The 21,973-nt window shown below is 38.5% G+C and overlaps 2 protein-coding genes across 4 annotated transcripts in view; one reads left to right on the top strand and one right to left on the bottom strand.

The window, feature by feature from the left end:
* Positions 1 to 1,177: 1,177 nt before the first annotated feature.
* NUP43 (nucleoporin 43kDa) lies at positions 1,178 to 11,785 on the bottom strand. The gene is made up of 8 exons (XM_012655528.1): positions 11,595 to 11,785; positions 11,172 to 11,294; positions 10,237 to 10,314; positions 9,381 to 9,561; positions 7,934 to 8,069; positions 7,013 to 7,164; positions 5,364 to 5,486; positions 1,178 to 1,612 (listed from the first exon to the last, which is right to left on the bottom strand). The coding sequence occupies exons 1-8, from the start codon at positions 11,712 to 11,714 to the stop codon at positions 1,386 to 1,388; spliced, it is 1,140 nt and encodes a 379-aa protein (XP_012510982.1). The 5' UTR covers positions 11,715 to 11,785; the 3' UTR covers positions 1,178 to 1,385.
* Positions 11,786 to 14,042: 2,257 nt separating this feature from the next.
* Positions 14,043 to 21,973, top strand: part of PCMT1 (protein-L-isoaspartate (D-aspartate) O-methyltransferase) — a 31,318-nt gene continuing 23,387 nt past the window's right edge. For all 3 annotated transcript variants that reach the window (XM_012655550.1, XM_012655551.1, XM_012655553.1), the window contains exon 1: positions 14,043 to 14,304. In XM_012655550.1, coding sequence (XP_012511004.1) covers positions 14,076 to 14,304 — 229 coding nt within the window. In that variant the 5' untranslated portion in view covers positions 14,043 to 14,075. The remainder of the gene's footprint in view (positions 14,305 to 21,973) is intronic.

Raw genomic sequence — 21,973 nt, 5'->3', positions numbered from 1 at the left:
TGATGGATAGGGGTATGAAAAGACTATTAATTGTCTCTGTTTGAAATTTTAAGTACTTAAATTTTTATTTTGACTATATTTGCTTTTTCTGTAATGAATTACTTTTGTAGTAACAAAAAGTCTTTAAAAATTAACCCCAGCAGTAAAACTATAAACAGATTAAAATTCCTGTTGGCAACATTCTCTTTCCTTTTCCAATTCTTTGGAATTCAAAGTTACTAATTATTTTCAATCAAATAGCTTTGAGACAAATATATGTAAAAAAGCAGATGCATATATATTCCATTTCAAAGTGTTGACAAAAACCCCTGAGGTAAGGTGGCATAAAAAAATAGCAAATATTTATTAGGTCAGAAAAACAAAAATCTTACAATTACTGTTATTGGAATTATAAAGTAAATGAACACGTACTTACATTGTGTAATAGCAGTGATTTGTCATTAAGGTTTGAGGTCAATAATACATTTATAATAGAACAAACTTTGGAAAGACAATGTCATAAAATTGTCTTATAACACCATGTTAAGTCATTAACATTTGAGATAACAATAAAGATGGCAAAATTCTTTACTCCTACCATATCATCATATGATTATCACGCTTGTTATTTATCAAATTTTAGTTTGGAATTCAGTCCACTCATCAGACTCTACTATATTGCATAATGTCCAGTTTGGCAATCTTTAACTATATTCTAAAACTAAACAAAAGCAAAAATACTTAGGAAAAATGTATTTTTTTTTTCCAAGAAAAATAAAGTTGGGTCTAAGCAGTTGATAGAGTTTTCCTCAAAAACATATTCTAAAGGAATCTGTCAAAAAACATTTTCACCATTAAAAAAATTTGAACATGACTATAAATTTGTCATTTTTGGTATACTCAATTCTTTCTGAAAAAGTTTATTAAACTTATTAAGGAAATAAAATGTGGAAGGATCGAAGAAAATACTTGTAATAAAAAGAATCATTAACATTGGCTAAGCCACTAGGGATGAGTGTACCTCACATACTGTTGGTAAAAATTATGGGATCCCATTGGTGCTTCTGAATTACCACCACTGATGTTAAGTCCTACAACATCAAAAATGAAGAATTGGTTCCATGCACTGTCAATAATAGTCTATTTGTGCTGATGTATTTATCAGCACAAAGACCCCTCTGCTGTTCAAAATCTTTTCCCATCAATCATGCATTATATTCTGCAACTGTTAGGGAATATCACACAATGTAACTAACAAAAGCTGAAAATGGGCATTGACATTAACAGTAGTTTACTAATTTTTCCCCAGCAAATCTCACATTTTCTGATAATAAAATTTTGCACAGAAGCTGGAATTCAAAAGGCCAATTTTATGTTTTATCTGAAATCTTATAATTACAGTACTTTCATGAAAAGAGTTGTCTAGTGACATAAATTGCTTCTGCATCAGTTCCACAAACAAGACAAGGACCTAAAACATCCAAACTGTTCACAGACAGAGTCCTATTGGGAAGTAAGCTTGTGATTTCAATACGGTCTTTAGCAGGATCAGTGAGCCAGGAACTTATGAGAGACTGGTGAACATTAGCTTGGTTACTAATGCTATGAGACAAAAAAGTACTAGTTCTTCCTCCTGGGAGAGAAAAAAAGAAAAGAGAAAAAACCTTTCAAGACTATTTTTATATTAGTAAACATCAAACTTCTGATATTTTAGAAAGGTGATGATTTTGATGTGTTTAATTCTCTGAACAGGCTAATAATTAATTCCATTATCGCACCTCACCATTTTTTGACCAAAGGGTTATTTAGTGTTATTAAATATTCAGATTTCCCTGGGATAATATGGATACTAAACTTAAAGTCTTCAGGTAAAGCAGAAGATTTCATGTGACACTGTCTTTCTGTTCATCTTTTAATGGAAAGTCTCAGAAAGGTAGCAAAATGGCCAGAAGACAAGTAGAATACATAAGGAAAAAAAAAGCCAAAAATGTCGGTAATATACAGAAATACAAGCTCTTGGGTAATAGAAAAATAAAGTGATCATGAGAAAGAATTTCTGGATATGTTTCTAGATGAATATTTCTAAAAATATATTTCTAAATATATATTTATTCCTAAAAATATAATCGACTTGCTTCAGATTCTTACCCTTTTTAGATAAATGTTCTTAAAAGCAGAATTTTAGAATATTACTAGATTGAAAACTTTTATCTCTAACAGAGCTTTACATTTAATACAGTATAAAATGAGGCAGAGGCAGTATATTTCAATTTTAGCCATTAATTGCAATTTTCTTTCCTCTCAACTTGCTATCAAAGCAAATAATGACAAATTTCAGTCACTCAACAAATGGCTGAGTACCTACTATGTGTCAGGCTTTGTGCTAAGAGCTGGGGATACAAGACAAAGTCTTTGATGTCTTGGCTTAAACATTAGTATGTTTAAATCTTGCTGATACTTTAAAATCCAGCTCAACTTCCTTCTCTAAAATCTTTGAAGACAACACTAGTTCATGTTTCTCTTCCTTCCTGGTACTTTCAGCACTTGGATGTACCATTAATTTACTATCTTGTAACATTTCTAATACGATGATTTAACTTTCCATGGCCCTTCTCCATAACTAAATTAAGTATTTCTTAAGAGCAAGTTGCATACTTTATATTTGCTTTACTTTTCCACAGTGTCCCATATTGTGCCTTGCAACAGTAGATACAAATGGTTTATTTCCAGTCTAATTGAGGTTCCCTAAAAGTAAACTTGCAAATGCAAGATAGCAGGGGTAGGGAAGGAAGGAAGTAAAAACCTAGTACATATTTAGTTAATCCTTAGATAAAACTGTTAGTTTTTCCATAAATGAGGTTAGCATAGATATGCATGGTCCATACATGCTTTCCACTCCAGAATTTTTCTGGAGAAGTTTTAGAATTTTTTTCCCTTAGTTTTTCTGTTTGTCTTTTACTGCTCCTATATTCCACATTGCTCTTGAATACTGTAAAAATTAACATATTATTAGAACCATTGTGATGAGACTCCTCCCATAGTCTATTTTCAACAACAGCCAATGATTCTTTGGAAATATAGGTCAGATCATGCCCCTCTCTTCCTCAAAATTCTGATGGCTTCCTATCACACTTAGAATAAAATCTAAAGTCCTTATTAAGGCCTAGAAGTCCTATGGCATCTGCTCCTTAGCTACCAGGGCGTTATCTCCTATCACTGCCTTGCCCTGCTAGCTACACTGCAGCCACAGTAGCCTTGCTGTTCTCTGCCAGTCTCTCGCCCTCGGTACTTGCCGTTTCCTCTGCTTAGAATGCTTTCATGTGACTTATGCCTTCACTTCTCTCAGGTCTCTGCCAAGCAGCCTCTCCTTACACCTCTCACCCGTCTTCATTTTTTATCCTCTTACTCTGCTTTACTCTTCTTCACAGTATTTGTCTTTGGTCCAGTTATTTTCCTTTTTGCTTCCAGTCCCCTTTCCCACTTTACTGTGCTCCACTATGTACTGTAGGAGGTGAGAGTCTGCAAACTCTGTTTTCAAGGCTTCTTTGCCATCTGTCATCCAGATGGGCCCTGCCAATGGGAGGGACTACCGGTGGGTGACTGGAAGGTGGAGGAGGGGAGAAGCAGCTCCCTTCCTGCTCCAGGTTTCTAGCAACAATAACACTGACAGTAGTTCCAGCCTGGTTGAGGTAGCACCTTTTCTGCTGATCCAGAACCAACTTTGCCAGCATTTCCAATAGTGCAGCAGTGGGGGTATTAACAAGTTTTGGGGCGAGGCAAGGTGGCTTATGCTTGTAATCCTAGCGCTCTGGGAGGCCGAGGTAGGAGGTCAGAAGTTCGAGACCAGCCTGAGCAAGAGCAAGATCCTGTGTCTCTACTAAAAATAGAAAACTTAGCTGGGCATGGTGGCATGTGCCTGTAGTCCTAAGTCCCTGGGAGGCTGAAGCAGAAGATTGCTTGAGCCCAGGAGTTTGAGGTTGCTGTGAGCTATGATGACACCCCTGCATTCTAGTCAGGGCGACAGAGTGAGATTCTGTCTCAAACAAAAAATAAATTTTGGTCTCTGAAATCTAGGGTAGTTTCTGATTGGACTCTTATTGATACGTGATCTATTTTTTAACTGTCTCTTAGAGTATTTGCTCTATGTGTGTAGAGACTTTTTGTTCTGCTCACTATTGTAGGCCCCAGCACCTAGAAGAGAGCCTGCCAGATGGTAGGCATTCAGTAAATATGTTTGAATGAATGAATAAACAAATGAACTTTGGAACCACAGACAAATCCTCAAAAACAGGAAGCTTGGGAAGTGCAAAAACAGAAACCCTTGATTACAAACTAGTATATGGCTTCTGACTGACCATTACCTACAGCTGACTTTAATCACAAGACAGGGCCTTTTAACTTGAGAAGAAACCAGTACCTTAATACATAAACGATTGGCTGGGTGCTGTAGCTCACGCCTGTAATCCTGGCACTCTGGGAGGCTGAGGTAGGAGGATCACTTGAGCTCAGGAGTTTGATGCCATCTCTACTTAATATAGAAAAATTAGCCAGGTGTGTGCCTGTAGTCTCAGCTACTTGGGAGGCTGAGGCAGGAAGATCGCTTGAGCTCAGGAGTTTGAGGTTGCAGTGAGCTATGATGACACCACTGCACTCTACCCAGGGTGACAGAGCGAGACTCTGTCTCCAAAAAAAAAAAAAACAAACATAAAAGATCTACTTTTTTCTTCCATACACCCTGTCTTGGCAATACAATATAAAAGACTTGCCAACATTTATCCTATGGTATGAGGGCCCAGGTCAATGGCACTCACAAAGAAGAACCTTGGCTGTTTGAAGTCAGCCAGCTTGTAGCATTTCTAGTCATTAGCAGTATAGCAGTAAGTAACTGACAGTCAGATTTGAAGCTCTATGATACTTGATACTCAAATTTCCTCTGAGGCAGAAGAATGAAAACATTTTGCCATTAAGTTAAAAATATGAGAATGTCAGCTGGCACGGTGGCTAACACCTGTAATCCTAGCACTCTAGGAGGCCGAAGTGGGAGGATCATTTGAGCTCAGGAGTTCGAGACCACCCTGAGCAAGAGCAAGACCTTGTCTCTACTAAAATTAGAAAGAAATTAATCGGACAACTAAAAATACATAGAAAAAATTAGCCGGGCCTGGTGGCACATGCCTGTAGTCCCGGCTACTCAGGAGGCTGAGGCAGGAGGATCCCCTGAACCCAGGAGTTTGAGGTTGCTGTGAGCTAGGCTGATGCCACGGCACTCTAGCCCAGGCAACAGAGTGAGACTATCTCAAAAAAAAAATATATGAGAATGTCTAATTTGGTACTTAAAAGTATAATAAAAACTACACACAAGAATCTTCATCAAAAAGTTTTACCTTGGTGAAAGAGTGATGACTTTTCAGGTACATCTGTGGAGGCATCCCAGTGCCAGAGGGACCCATCTTCAGAACAAGTAAATAGATGATCTGGGTTGGATGGGTGAAAGTGAACTTCCCACACTAAGAGATAAGAACCAAGAAGAGTGGCTGAACAAACAACATTAAAACCTTATCTCTAGGCATCATCTTCCATTAACCTCCATCACATACATTTGAATCTCAAGTTTGTGATAATCAAAGGCTTCAAAATTAAAGACATAAGATATTAATATCTATCCAAGCTGTAACACGTAGAAAGGAAAAAGAAGCCAAGTAAATTTACTTATGTATTGGATCACAAAATGAATAAAATAATTGCTAAATCATTTGACCTATTACATTTTTTGAGAAAAAATGACCACTTTTTATGGAAAATATTTTTTTTAATTGGCAAGTTCCCTTATTTTTAATTCCTGTGTCATTAATATATGCAGGTTAATATTATTAGAAAGACTGAGAGAGAAGACCCTAAAAGGAATATACAAATGAATTTCTAAGAGGCACAGTCTAATATTGGTTCATGCCAAGAATCTGGACACTCTGGCCTCTATCACATAAATAGCAACTGGCTCCTAGCAAACCAAAATTTGGAAATGTTCCAAGAATTTGGCTCGAGTTTCAGATGGAGGGCTTTTAAAAAGCCATGCTGGGATTGCCCCCTTCACCCCACCCATATACCTTAAGAGAACTTTATGTGTCTATAGACATCTGGGAGCCAATGACTAGCCAGGATTCCTCAGAAAGTAACCTGCAGCATGCAGATAAAACAGGTAGTCTGTAAACAAGGGTTCTGTCAGTCTGGGCTAGGTGACTTTAAAGAATCAGTATAGAAAGTGCCTGAAGTGTGGCATAAAAAGCGAATAGCAGCCAGGCACAGTGGCTCACTCCTGTAATTCTAGCACTTTGTGAGGCCAAGGTGGGAGGATCACTTGAGGCCAGGAGTTTGAGATCAACAGGCCTGGGCAATAGGGAGGCCCCGTCTCTACAAAAAACATTTAAAAAAAAAAAAATTAGCCAGGTGCTCAGTTGAGCCAAGGAGTTTGAGGCTGCAGTGAGCTATGATCACACCACTTATTAAGTATTGTCATACTTAATATAAACTGGTATTATTACTATTCCTTTTTTTTTTTAAGAGATGGAGTCTTGCTATGTTGCCCAGGCAACATAGCAGTGGCTATTTACAGGTGTAATTACAGCATACCAGAGCCTTGAACTCCTGGGCTCAAGTGATCCACCTACCTCAGCCTCCTGAGTAAGTGGGGCTACATGTGTGTGCCACAACACCCCTGGCTTATGTTGGTGTTTAAAAAAATTTTTGATGTGTTACTGGTATTATTTTAATGTAGAACAATCTGACAATGCATTAGAGCTGTAAAATTATACAAAAGTCTTGGCCCATCCATTCTTCTTCTAAAAAATTATCCTAAGAATACAAGTACATGAAGATGACTATCTAAGGTTATTTACTACAGTTTTAGATATAATAAGGAAACACGTTAAAGAACTGTCAAATAAAAATGAATTAGCCATATGTATTGTTATGGAAAGGTGCTTACATGACATATAACCCACCCAATAAAAACTTTCTGTATCTCCACAATACTTACTTTCAGCTTCATGAGCCTTCAGTAGAGACACGGGCATAGTACCTTGTCTAACATCCCAAATACTCAACATTCCATCCTGGCCACCAGTAGCTACAACATGCTGTTGATTGGGATGTCTATCAACACAGTGGAGTGGCACTCGGTCACCAGTCCTTTTGTGGGAGATACAGTGACATCAAATATGTTATTAAGTATAATTTATCTTTGTATAACACAAGTAACATGTTTTATGTAGTAATTAAATGAGAACTTTGTAGAGCTACTGGCTGAATCTTAATGATGCCAAAAAATTAACTATATTAAACGTATGTCTATGTGGTAAGAATTTTTTAAAAATTAAAGGCTAAAATTATTCATTCTCACTTCACTTTGGAGACACGGGATGCAAGATAATCTGATGGTAAGATGTATTAATACAAGACACATTTCCATTTCTTAGATTTTTTAAAAACACCATATATCAACTATAACAAATAATATTTACTCTTCTTATTTAATGCTTTCTTTATATAATGATTTTTTCAGTTTGACACATTCTATTTTCTTAAGACAGAAGAGAAGGTTGCACACCTAGAAACGGGGATTTCTGCTCAGAAAAAATATCTTGGACTGTATTTTCTCTTCAGTCATATCTAGAGTATATAGTATCCACTGTACATTTTAACAATACAATCATTAATGAGCAGAAATAAGTTCTCCATTAAATATAATGTAAACTTCAAAGAGTAAAGTCTCTGAACCAACAAATACTTACTAAATGAAACATGATACTATCAAGCCCATCAAGTTATACTTGCTCTGTCAAATTTAATCAGGGATCATTCTCTTAAAACACAATTAAAATATATTATGGTTTAAAGTGAGTTGCTATAGTCAAACAAATTTTGGATTACACTATTGAAATTACAAATCAAAACTTACAGTGACAATATCTGAGAAGGCTCATTTCCTTGTTGTCTGAAATCCCATATTTTTAACTGTCCAATTGAATTCACCGTAAGAATCTCAGGAGTTCGAAGGAAGGTCACAGCATGGAGTGTACTGCTGTCCGCATTGTCTAAAAATTTTAAAAATGGTAGTGTTAATGGGTCCCTTTTTTCCCAAGAAGATCTTAAATCACATTCCTTCTATTGATTGAAATATTACAAACAGAATTTCCAGTAAGTCATAGTTTCATTTCTATAGAAAAATGCATGGTAATGAACACGTTTAAATGGACTCTCCTTGGATAGAAAAATTTCACTCACAGGACATCTGAACTGTTTTCACATGGAGGTCTAAGTTTTCACATATTCTTCTTTCTCTATTTCCTCTTAACATTGTTACCCTGCATTTCTGAGATAGTTGTTCAAGCTCCTCTATGTCCAATCTTATTTCCCACTAGTCCTTGACTGAGAACTTCTATTCTATTGGGCCAAACCCCAGTGCTTCCTACAGAGATCACTCTGACCTTATATTACTCTGCTGACTCATCCCAAATCTACACATTTTTATGTTTATCAACTCTCTCCTATGTGACCTTGTTCCTGATTGTAATAATGGTCCTTTTCTTTGATTTCCTAGAGTGTTCAGAACTTATGACACATAACCTAACATACACTTAAAGACTTTTGTTTTGTGAGACTTCTCCACACTGCCACTAGGCATTGGTCCTTAATAATAAACAAGTGATGTGATGTAACTGAAAACTGAAAATCATAATCAACAACACAAAAAAGTGATTCACAGGCTCAATTCCCAGAGATTCTGATTCAAGAAGTCTAGAGTGGTGAATAGTTAAAAAATCTTTTCAGACAAGCCTGATTGAGGCATAGCTGAGAACCAATAGACTACAATAACCCCTGCTCAAAAACTTTTAATGACTCCTGGGTTTTCCACCTAAAAAATGTTACCTCCGTGGTTTTGCATTAGAGACTCTTTGCAACCCAGCCCTAACTTACCTTTCTTGCTTCATCTTTCATCTCTCCTATACAAATATCTAAAGTCAGGTCAAACTATACTGTTTGTCATTCTCTGAATGGTTTTATCCTGCCTCTGGCCTATTTCCTTTGTCTGGTGTGCCATCTTTTAGTGTTACTTATGGTCTAGATTTAGAAACTAGATAAAATTAATTGCCACTACCCCCCCAACCCCCTGCAATTCTTTAATCTGATAATCTCTTCTAGCCAGAAAATAAAAAGTTTCTGTCTCCTCTGTAGTCAGTCATTCATGCTGGCCTTACCAATAACATACTGTCTTGAGAAAGGGATCCTGCCTTGTAATATTTTTATATTCCTCAAACATTTAACATTGTGTTTACTTAGCATATGGTAGGTAAGTGCTCAATTACTATGTGATGGACAAAAGAGATATAATGATTTTTTCTTACCTATAGTTCTCACAGCTTCCTTGTGATCAGCTCTGAAGAGATTTATTCGACCATCTTCCCCAACTGTGACAATTTCTGGGTTGTTGCACACAATACCTGTACATGGTGCACTGCTATAGGAAGGACTGCCTGGACCTGTGTGGTAGTGAGCTGTTGTCCACTGTTGGTTGACTGACAGAGTCTAGGCATCAGAAATAAGGATAATATTAATTAAAGCAAAGTACTAACAAACTAGCATTTTTTTCCCCAACAAGAGTATCTTTAAACTCTGTCTCACACTATTCTAGAAAAATAATAACTTTCTCCTTTTTCAAATACTGAAATCTAGAAACAACTTCCATCAAAGCTCTGTATTCACCGAATTAGATTCAAAGGAATATTGTTCAATAACCCCCACATTTCTCTCAAAGTACAGAAATGGTTTTTAGGTATCAAGTAGATCAAGTAGTTGTACATTCAAAAGTAATTCTTTAAATTCTTATGGGAATGAGACCGCAGCTAATAAATAAATCTCTATAGCTTTTTCTAAATGACTCCATTAAGAAAAATACTCAACAAGAACTGGGTCTTACATTAACTAGGCACATCTATTAGTAACGTAACCTTTATTAATTCTATATTTTAGGTCTAAACTAACAGAATTTATTTACGGGATATCCAATTTCAACAAAAGCTCACAGAAACATGGTTCTAGAATTAATCTACCAAAAAGTGGGTAATATAAGTGATATTTTCTCCTTCATGCTTTAAGACTATAAAACTTCATTATTTGTGTAATGATTAGGGCATAGCCTTCTTTAAGCCTTCCTAAAACTAAGTAAAATATAAATTCACCTTTCAAACAAAAGTTCTTTACCTGGTTATTTGGATGGTGAAGGAAAATTGTTACATATCCTGTTGATGAAGCAGCTACAATTCTTTCCTGATCAAAAAACTAAATAGAAAGTTTCTGCTTGTTAAAAGATTCAGAAATATTAACAGAGAAGAAGCCCATTTATTTAACTGAAATAGTAGTAAAGCCTCTAACAATTTTAAAAAGAGCCTATAAATGCCAAGCAAATAAAATGGGTTAATAGATATGAAAGTCAAAACTGCTATACAAATAAAAGTATTTCCATGAAGAATAAACAATAAAATTTTTTCCTGAACTCATTCACCCACAATTGATTTAATTTTGGACCACCACAATAAAGCTTCAAAGAAATACCATTCCTAGGGCTATGTATCTTTCTACAGAATAAAATGCAGAGACTCTAAAGTCATACAGATCAGGATTTGAAAACTTAATTTCATCACCACCACTTACTACTGGTTTTGAGACCTTGGCCAAGTTTAAGTTCCTTAAGTCTTGGTAAACCTGTAAAAGGGAGAGTACTAATCTCTACTTAGGCAGTTGTTATGAGAATTCAAAAAACAAAACTATGTAAACTACCATGCACAGTATTTGTCACATGGCATATGTTCAAAAGATATTAGTCTCAGTTTTCTCATTGGTAAAACAGAGATAACAATACTTGAAGCAGAGGCATGCAATGAGAATTAAATTAGCTTATGTAAAGCTCTGCACCAAACAGTGCTCAGCACATAGTAGGTAGTCAACCAATAAAAAACTATAATTAGATCTATATCCCTTTTCCCAGTCCAGATTCTTCCACTTAGTGGTTAAATGGTGTTAATTCAGTTTCCTGTAAGCCAGGGGAGAGACTAGACAAACTTTAAGGTCCTCTGCGTCTATAAATATGTTACTCTCAGTTTTTTAAAAGTTAGTTTTTGGATACTACACAGATTTACCTGTAAATCCATTACATCACCATGGTGTCCGATATCACACAATAATTGATGGTCTCCTTCGAACCCTCCATCAGAGTCCAAGTTTCCAAAATCACCAATAGACCACAATGAAACATGATTTTCCTGAAAAGCAAAAAGTTTTATCTTGAGATAACGTAAATGTCAACTCTGGGAAAATAAAAGCTATATTGCCTTCAGGCAACCTTGTTCCCAAAGCATCTCAGACAAATGGTATGGTGAGAGTTTAAAACATAAAGGGTAAGAGGCTCAGGAACACCATCTCTGGCTCTGACCCTGAGATGAAGGATTGAGAGACGGAGAAGTGCAAGAGAAGCCAGAAGGTGAGTTCGTGAGGACGGTCGGAGGCGCAGTTCAGAGAGAGAGAGAGAGAGAGAGAACTCCTAGCCCAGGGGCCGAGGATACCTCATTGTCCCAAGAGCCCGTAGCGAACGTTTCCGCGGTCTGCAGGCTCCCCAAAGGTACCGGTCGCCAGCGGGTTTTGCTAATTTTCTGAGACACAAACTTAGCACAAATTTCCTCCATGCCAAAATCAGCGTTAGCAGGCACAGCAAGGAACACAACGCGCACTTCTCAGTCCCACCCCTTCCCGTGGAGCCCTGATTGGACGGGAACTCACTGGAGAGACGGTGGCTGCGGAGAGTCAATTCTCGTCAGTAGCTGGTGTGTACATCGCCAGCACTCAAACTGAAGGAAACTGTGAAGCCCGTCCTCACAAATGTTGCTCTGAGCAGACGCAAGAGTGCCTCGGCCATTGTGCAGTAGGACTTGCTCCTAATCTGCAAACTCAGTACAGGTGCACTGAGATAATGCATTTGTGCAATAATTGTGCAATGCAAAATTTAAGAGCAACATAAAACAAAATCAATGCAGGAGAAACCACCCTGTAACTACACCTAAGTATTCGGTTGCATGTCACTGCACATATAAAATGAATCAAAATCCTTAAGTTCTCATGGAAGTACCTTGAGTAAAGTGCCAACTTATTATCTTAAACTTCTCCCTGTTGTCCCCCAAACAAATCCTTTGCTTCAAAGTTGAGAAACACTGTCAGAGCCTGGAGTTGGAATTTTGAAAACTCCAGTTTTAATTTTGATGCCAATTGCCTAGCTGTGTAGCCTTGGTCAAGTCACTCATGTATATAATTAAGAATGAGTTTGGTGATATCTAATGTCAACTGCGCAGAAATCAGTGCTCTAGGTACTTTCTGTGCTTTCGGTTACACCTACAACATCTTTCCATTACTCTCTACTTCTCAGAATCCTATCATTCGAGTATCAGTTCTTTCCTGTACTTTTTCCTGATGACTCAGGCCCATATTGATCTAAATTAACATAGCACGTGATATCTAGATCACTAATGACACATTTTGCACTCTGTAGTTTTCTTAAGATACAGATCTCTCCAATTAGAATATAAATCCTACCAAATACAAGAGGTATGACTTATCTTCTTAATCTCCTTTACACTATAGGTATTCATAACTGTGTGCTGGTTGTTTCATAAACAACCATAAAAACAATAATATGTTGTTGTTTTTATCTGATATTGGTAGTCCTGCTTCACAAGGACAGCTTGTGGAAGCACTGCGTGTAAATGCAATTTATCTGGGTCAACTTTAGATAGAGCTGTCAGGTTCCTGTAGGACTTGATTTTTTTTTCCCAACCAGAAAACCATCAAGAAACTGTAGAGAGATGAACTGGAAAACTATTAAATGGATAAGAGTCCCAAGCCAATAATTTTATTCCTGTCTAATATTGAAGTAAAGAACATTGTTTTGCGTGGTTTATGATCACAGAATCCCAGAAAATAGGTAATGTATATTTCGGATTGGAGGCAGACTGAGTAACACATTTGACAAAATCTGGTAAGAACTAGAATTTGAAAATTGCTACTGATGTACTAGCATAGATGTCTTAGAAAGCTAAGACAAATGTTTTCTTCCTCAAAGTTTACTGGACTAAATGATTGCTGGAATCTGGCGGTCTCAGTTTTAATTAGGAGTCAGCGATTTGGCTGTGACAGGCAATGTTTCCTGTCAGCTTCTCACTTGTGGTCTTGCAGAGCTGATAGCAATAAAGCTACAGTGGAATTTGAAAGGCTTAATTAGCTAGAAACGCACACTTGCACTGGGAGAATAACACATTCGCCATAGGATATTGTGGTATTTTTTTTTTTATTGTAACCCTTTATGTCTGTATTGCTCTAAATGAGCAAATCTTTGTCTGCCCCCTCCCCCCATACAACTCTCATCTGTCATGGTATTTTTCCATTCTCTGAATTTGCACTTTACAGTTGAAAACAAACCAGTATGCTCTGCTTAACCAAACAGTGACATGCTTGCACAAAGCCAGAGGCTGGTGTACTCGCATTAGAAAGGGTCTTGGCCTTGGATTCTATTAAGATCATTGTTCTATTATTCGGGCTCAACCACAGGGAGCCTAGACTCTAACCAACCTAAATATTAGTCAACTGGGTTGGATGAGGCAGGACGGATGAAGCCCACCGCCTAACAATCTGGACAGCTATAGGAGCAGACCCGCCGCTCGCAACAGCTGACCCAGCGGCGACTGCGGAGCCACCAGCAGTGGCGGCACAGATCTACCCGGCCATCCCGCCGTCGCTCTCGGTGACCGGAGACGCAGCCAGGAACGCGACCGACCGCTCCGGGGGCCGCCGGCCTGGCCGCAGGCGGTGCCAGTCCAGAGCCTCAGAAAAGCACACGCAGTAGCAGCTGCGGCGGCGCTGACTCAGCCCGGCCTCTCTGCAGTTTCCGGATAGCGGCCGCACCCACAGACGCGGGCGGGGCGGCAACAGGCCTCCCGCGCCTCGGGCCCCACCCGGCCGCACCCGCGGCGTCATAGAGCGCATGCGTGCCGCGGGGGATGCCGGGAGCGCGCAGTGGCGGCAGCGGCGGCGACGGCAGTAACAGCGGCGTCTCTGGCGGAGACGCCAGCGGGGCTGTGTCCGTGTGGGAGGTGGTCTTATTCTTAGCGAAACTGCTGGGCACCGTCGCCACGCTGAAGGTGATCCTGTTCCTGCTCCGGGTGTGCTTAGCGATGGCCTGGAAATCCGGCGGCGCCAACCACTCGGAGCTAATCCACAATCTCCGCAGTAAGTGCCACCCCCGCCCGGTGTGGGGCAGCTGGGGCAGGCTGGGCCTGGACCGGGTCCCCCTGGACTGTGCGGAACGTTATGTCTACCCTCCCTTCCCCCCGCGCCTGTTGGAGGACTCCAGCGTAGGGTTGCACCAGTAGTCCCGAACGGCACGCGCTTGCAGTCTCCTCCCCCGGGACCTGTCACTCGTCGGCGACGTGGATTGGAAGGGGAGAGAAAGAGCAAGGGGCCGCTGCTGGTGGGGCAGGGGCAGTCGTCTCCCTGCGGGCCAGGGGGGAGGGGGCGCAGCACAGGTGCTGGTGCTGTCAGTCGAGTCCGCCGTCCGGGTCCGGCGTGCGAGGGCGTGCCTTTGGGGTGGGGAGGTGTGGGCCAGGCCCTTCTAGAAACTGGGCTGGAACTGAGGGGACCCCACCCTCGCCCCCGCATTTTCTCACCTTCCCCCTCTTTCAGAATCAACCTCTCTGCATGCTTTCCCTCTTTTGCTGCCTCCCCCGCCCTCCAGTTTTTCCTCTGGAGGGAGATGCCACCGTCTGATACAGGCGAGGGGAGAGAGAGGAAGGTGAGAGTATTGCCATTGCAGATGCTGGGAGAAATTTCTTGGGCGGCTGTCCAGTGGAAAGCTCCGTGGGGGGCGGAAGAAGAGAGAATCAGGGGATGCAGTTCCTGAGAGACTTGTATTTCAGGAGCCTTTAGAGGTCCTGCATCCAGCAAAACGATTGTGTGTGGAATGTTCTAACTTTTTTCACGGCTAACGTAGGCTTTAAAAACCTTGTATGGAAGTTTCTTTATACCATTCCCTTTAGTTATTGTATTCCTTTCTCTGGTGGTATTTTTAGGGTGGGATGAGTGCTGTGTCACGTTCCTTTTTAAAATCGAAATATAGTGTTCCTGTCTTATTGAGAGACCAGAAGGACCGCAGTCTATAATAATCTCACTCTGGTCAGAATGTATAGCACTCTCTTTGCCACTAACTTTGCAATAATCATATCCTGCCATGCGGTATTTTTAATTGTCCTGTTATTTATCTTTTTGTGTGTGTGTTTTATCTCCCAACTCGATTTGTAACCTCCATAAAGGCTGGGACCATTTCTTAAAAGATGTCTTTGAATCCTTTCAGAGAACGTATACTCATTCCTTTTTTCATAAGTGCCAATTAAGTGTCATTATATACCTAGATCTAGGAGTATAATGGAATATAATGCTAGGAATACAAAGGTGAATGAGAGAAATAAGCAGTACTGTTTGGCACATGGTTGGCACTTACATTAATCATTTCGAGGGTTGGTTGGTTTTTTTTTTTGACAATGCTTAAAATTTGGAAATTGTGTCTTCAGTAATGGATGTTTAGATGTCAGAATTTTGTCAAGAATTGCTGGTTCACTTTATGCAACGGCATTTGATTGGAAGTTGACATTTATGTGCTGAGGCAGTAATATGTAGTATAATTTAGGTTCCTGTGGATTGCACATAAAGTCAATATGTTGTAAATATTTTTATAAAATTTCTTAACATGATCTAAGCACTTGTTATTGCAGTATACATACCTGAAACATTCTATACACGAATTGTGATTAAGTAATTTTCCACCAGTAGGTTGTCACAGTAGACACTTGGCTGTAGCAGAAATTTGTAATCAATCAGGCTCTTAAAGTCTCTCCTTTTGGGGCCAAATTTGTAGTAAGCCAAGACTAGATCTTTTCCCAGTGGCTTTGTAATCACTTTACTGTATTGCATTACTGTTCTTAGCTTACATTTCTAAGGATGTTTTTCTTTTTCTTTTTTTTAAATAGGAAAATCTTTTTATGACATAGACATAAAGAAGGGTTTCTTAAACATAATACAAAAGTACTAACATAAAAGACTGATAAATTTAACTAAATTAAAATCAAGAACTTCAGTTCATCAAAACATCATAAGGAAAATGAAAGATAAAGCTCAAAGGGGCAGAAGATATTTACAGTATATAAAATCAATAACAAATTAGTATTCAGAAAACATAAGAACTATAAACCAGTAAGAAAATGTCAAATAACTCAGTAGAAAAATTAGCAACACACAACAGACATCATGCAGAAAAGGAAATTTAAATGTCTAACAAACTTATGAAAAGATGTTTAATCCTACTAGTAGTCAGAAAATGCCAGATAAGACAACAATGAGATACCATTTTATGTTCACTGAACTGGAAAAAGAAAAGAAGCCTGTTAATATGAAGTGTTGGTGAGGAGGTGGAGTAATGGGAGCTTTTTACACATTACTGGTATAAAAAATGTATATTGCTCTAATACTTTCGAATGTAATTAGGTACTAGCTGGTAAAGTTAAGTATTCACATAGCCTCTGACAGAAATTCCATCCTTAGACCACACTCTAGAGAAACTTGCTCATGTGTTAGGAGATGTTTATATGAATTTTCTTTACAACATTGTTTGCAATATCAAAAAATAAAGTAAACCTAAATGCTCATTGATAAGAAAAAAGATAAACTGTTGTCATGTTTTATACAGTATCTAAGGATTTTTTTTGTCAGAAAATTTAATAAGGAATATTTAACATACATGGAGGTTGACATTGCAAATATTTAGTTTTATACTAGATCTATGATTGATAAGGGGAAATTAGAGTAGTCAGGTTGTTTAGACTCTTTTGTAACACTTGTGCCACTTTAGTTTCAACTTCTTGCTGAAGTTTGTAGCTAATAGATTTCTTTTTTATATTAGTTTATTATAAAAGTAATATTTGCTCATGCAAAAGTTGTGGTTGACACAAAATTTGAAAATGTCTCCTTCCTTCCTCATTATTCCACTGTGTATTCTTCCTAAATTAAAGGCTTTTAATTGAAACCTTAGAAAAAGATGAAAATGATTATGCTGATGTTGAAATGAAAAGGGATCTGCGTATTGGAAGAGGAAGCAAATTAGTTTTAATATTTTTTCAAAGAAACGAAGTTCATGATTTATTTAGTTTTAACTTTGTAATTTATTAAGAATATTTACTTTTTTTGTATTAGAATACATAATAATAGAAATATGATAGTATATGATTTCATAGTTGGTGCATCATTTAGAGAAAATTTTTATTGTTATTTTTTTGAGATGGGGGTGTCACTGTGTTGCCCAGGCTGGTCTTAAACTCCTGGGCTCAAGCGATGCTTCTGCCTCAGCCTCCAGAGTAGCTGGAATTACTGGCTCAAGCCAATGACCCAGCTCGTTTATAGAATATTTTAGATTGTAATGATAGATTTCTTATTATCTCGTGGCTTATGTTGTGATGATTGCTCGTTAGTAACTTAGAACAGCGACTAAGTGACTTGAGCGTGCTTCAAAATTTGGATCACCTGGAAAGCTTGTTAAAACAAAGATTACTGGGTTTTGAGGATTTGTATTTCTAACAGATTCCTAGGTGATGCTGCTGCTGGTCCAGGGACCACATTTTGAGAACCACTGACAGAGAATTGGAAATTACAAGATTGAGTTATACCAGTGTCTCAGCTAAATCAATTTTATGCTTTAAATAAAGTTTTAGAAGTCTATAGCAATCTTGCCCTATAGAGCGCTCTGTGATCTCTATTTATGCTGTCCGGTAGCTACATATGACATTGAGCATTTGAAATGTGGTTAGGCGAACTGAGAAATTAAAATTTAATTTTATTTAATTTTAATTAACTTAATGAAATAGCCACGTGTAGCTAGTAGTTACCATATTGGACAGCACAGGTCTATAGAAATGAAAAATACAACTAATTTATGATTATGGGCTGATAATGTGCTCATGAAACAAATTGGCTTAATTTAAAACATCTATGAGCCTGCTTAATCCAGGAAATGTGACCATTTAAGTAATGTTTATATTAGAGTTTATTTCCTACTTTTATTGAGTTAATTTCAATGGTAAAATTTAGGTAAGGTAGCAGAGTAGATAAAGTGATGTTCTAGAGCAGGGGATATCTAAACCCAGAGGGTTTGTGGTAGGTTAACTCTTAACTGATAGACTTCGAAGTTATACAATAGTCCTCCCTTTTGCTTTCCAAGGTTTCATGTACCTGTAGTCCAAAAATATTAAATGGAAAATTACAGAAATAAACAATTCAAAAGTTTTAAATTGTGTGCTGCTCTGAGTAGTGTGATGAAATCTGTCAGTGTCCCACCTCATCCTGCCCAGGATTCGAATCATCCCTTTGTCCAGTGTATTCATGCTGTCTGTACTACCCACCTGTTAGTCACTTAGTAGTAGCTTACTTGGTTAGCAGTGACTGTCGCAGTATCACAGTGCTTGTGTCCAAATTACCCTTATTTTACTCAATAATGGCCCCAAAGCACAGAATTAGTGATGCTGGCATATTTTTATAATTGTCCTATTTTATTATTAGTCATTGTTGTTAATCTCTTACTGTATCTAATTTTAAATTAAACTTTATTATACGTATGTATAGGTAAAAAACAAAGTATATGATGATGCTACTGTACCCTGGCCACAGTGACAGATTGAGACTGTCTCCAAAAAAAAAAAAAAAAGCGAGCGAGCAGTAGGGTTTTTTTTTGTTTTCTTTTTTTTGAGGGGGAAGGAGAAGTGTGGGAGATCAGGAGTTTATTCTGAGGAATGTTGAGTTTTTATAAGATATTTAAGTGGAGATCTTTAATAGGCATTTGAATAAGAATTATGGTGATTTGTAGTTTTTATATTCTAAAAGCATTTACTTTTGCAAATAAAGTGAAATTATTTTCTTATTCCATTAGAGCATCAGTTGTTACCCACTAGCAGTATAGCTAACGGAAAAGAGCGTTTAGTCTTTTTTTTTTTTTTTGAGACAGAGTCTGATTCTGTTGCCTGGGTAAATGCCATGGCGTCAGCCTAGCTCACAGCAACCTCAAACTTCTGAGCTCAAGCGATCCTCCTGCCTCAGCCTCCAGAGTAGCTGGAACTACAGGCGCATACCACCATGCCCTGCTAATTTTTTCTATTTTTAGTAGAGACGGGGTCTCTCTCTTGCTCAGGCTGGTCTTGAACTCCTGACCTCAAGCTATCCTCCCACCTCGGCCTCCCAGAGTGCTAGGATTACAGGAATGAGCCACCGTTCCCGGCCAGGATTTAGTCTTAATATTCCATTACTTTTATATGTACATGAGATAAATATTAATATAGCCAGCTAGAAATAGGGGCCTCGTTTAAAATCCAGAAAATACCTCCTCATTTTAACTTATTTCAAGTCAGTCTTGTGGATATGTACTAGTAAGTAAACTTACAGTACATTGAGTAAGATTTAATTTGAACCATTTTTTGGATTTTATTAGTGTGTCTGCTTTAGTCAAAACTAAATAAAATGAAAAATTCAGTTTTTTTAGTCTTACTGGGCACATTTCAAGCGCTTAATAGCCACACAAAGCTAGTGGCCACCCTATTGGACTGTGCAGATAGAGAACATATCCATCACCACAGAAAGTTCTGTTGGCTTGCACTAAATCTAGGTAATTTGATCTCTTTGCCTTGAGGTTCTGAAAATTTTTTTCCTTGTCCTTAAAATCTAATAGTTTCATTGCAATGTTTTTTGATGTTAATTATCCCTGGCAATATTTTTACTCACTTTCTGGCAAGTTTTCTTAGAATATAGTTTTTGTTTGTTTGTTTTGAGACAGGGTCTAGCTCTGTCACCTGGTCTAGAGTGCAGTGGCATCATAGCTCACTGCAGCCTCAAACTCCTGGGCTCAAGCAATCCTCCTGCCTCAGTCCCCTAAAGTGCTGGGATTACAGGCATGAGCCATCACAACCAGCCAGAATATAGTTTTTTTTGTTTGTTTTTTTTTTTTTGAGACAGAGTCTCACTGTGTTGCCCGGGCTAGAGTGCCGTGGCGTCAGCCTAGCTCACAGCAACCTCAAACTCCTGGGCTCAAGCAATCCTCCTGCCTCAGCCTCCCGAGTAGCTGGGACTATAGGCATGCGCCACCATGCCCGGCTAATTTTTTCTATATACTTTTAGCTGTCCAATTAATTTCTTTCTATTTTTGGTAGAGACGGGGTCTCGCTCTTGCTCAGACTGGTTTCGAACTCCTCAGCTCAAACAATCCTCCCGCCTCGGCCTCCCAGAGAGCTAGGATTACAGGCGTGAGCCACCGGCGCCCGGCCCAGAATATAGTTTTAAATATTGGTTCTGTTTAATCAGCTGCAATGTGTTGATTTACATTTATAGTAGCTTTGAGTGGGGTTGGGTTGATTTTTTTTTTTTTTCTTTTCCCTATTTTTAGGCATTTTGTGGATAGAGGTCAAGAGCACCCTCTCCTGTCAGTATAGTGACTTCCAGTTTCTTTAATGGATGATAATGTTGGTAGTAGTGCTGGGAAAAGGGGGGTGGGTGGGGGTTAGCATACCTTGTTGGTGTTCTGTTTGTGTTGGATTCTTAATTTTCTTCCTTCTTTCCCTTTATTGCCACATTGCCCAAGAGGTACCGTCCTTTTTCTGTTTATCTGATTCTCCCCCAGAAGCAATGTTTCTGGTAGTTGTCACCTCTGGTCCCACTAACCTTTTTTTTGGGGAGACAGGGTCTTGCTCTGTCATCCAGGCTAGAATGCAGTGGCACTGTCATATCTCACTGCAACCTCCAAACACCTGGGCTCAAGTGATCCTCCTGGCTCAGCCTCCCAAGTAGTACACATCACCACACCTGGCTAATTTTTAAAAAATTATTTGTAAAGGTGAGGTCTCATTATTTTGCTCAGGCTGGTCTTGAACTCCTGGCCTCAAGTGATCCTCCTGCTTTGGCTTCCCAAAGTTCTGGGATTACAGGAATGAGCCACCACTCCTCATCCTATATATATTTTTTAAAAGCTTTATTGCAATATAATTCCATACCATATAATTTACCCATTTAAATTGTACAATTCAGTGGTTTTTATATTGTCACAGATGCGTGCAGCCATCACCATGGTCAATTAAACATTTTCATTACTTCAAAAAGATACCCAGTCTGACTCTCCTATTCCCCCATCGTGATCAGCCCTAAGCAACCACTAATCTACTTCCTTTCTCTCTAGATTTGCCTATTCTGGGCATTTCATTAAATAGGTTATAATATGTGTTCTTTTTTCACTTAGCATAATGTTTTCAAGGTTGATCCATGTTCTGATGTGAATCAGTACTTAATTCCTTTTGTGACTAAATAATATTTCATTGTATGGATATACTACATTTTGTTTATTCATCCATTCTTGGACATTTGGGTTGTTTCCACCTTTTGGCTATTCTAAATAATGCTGTGGTGAACATTTGTGATAAGTTTATATATGGTCATATGTTTTTATTTATTTGGGGTACATACCTAGGAGTGGAATTGCTGAGTCATGTGGCGACTCTATGTTATGCCATTTGAGGAATTGTCAGACTGTTTTCCAAAGTGGCTGCGCCATTTTATATTTCCACTAGAAGTACATGAGGATTCTAATTTCTCTACATCCTTGCCAACACTTTTTATTTTCTGAGTTTTTGATTATAGCCATCCTAGAGGATATGAAATGGTTTCTTATTGTGGTTTTAACGCATTAACTGCCATGCGAGTTGTATTTAACTCATGCTAGTTTTGATCACGGGGCCTCGTGAAGCATAGATAACTCATACATCTCTATCTTGGGAGCCACGTGAACTATTTTTCAAGTTGCACATAACTCACAGAAAACAAT

This window comes from Propithecus coquereli, unplaced genomic scaffold (genome assembly GCF_000956105.1).
Source record: "Propithecus coquereli isolate 6110/MARCELLA unplaced genomic scaffold, Pcoq_1.0 Scaffold48, whole genome shotgun sequence".
NCBI classification, from domain to species: domain Eukaryota; kingdom Metazoa; phylum Chordata; class Mammalia; order Primates; family Indriidae; genus Propithecus; species Propithecus coquereli.
This window is presented reverse-complemented; position numbering and strand designations above follow the sequence as displayed.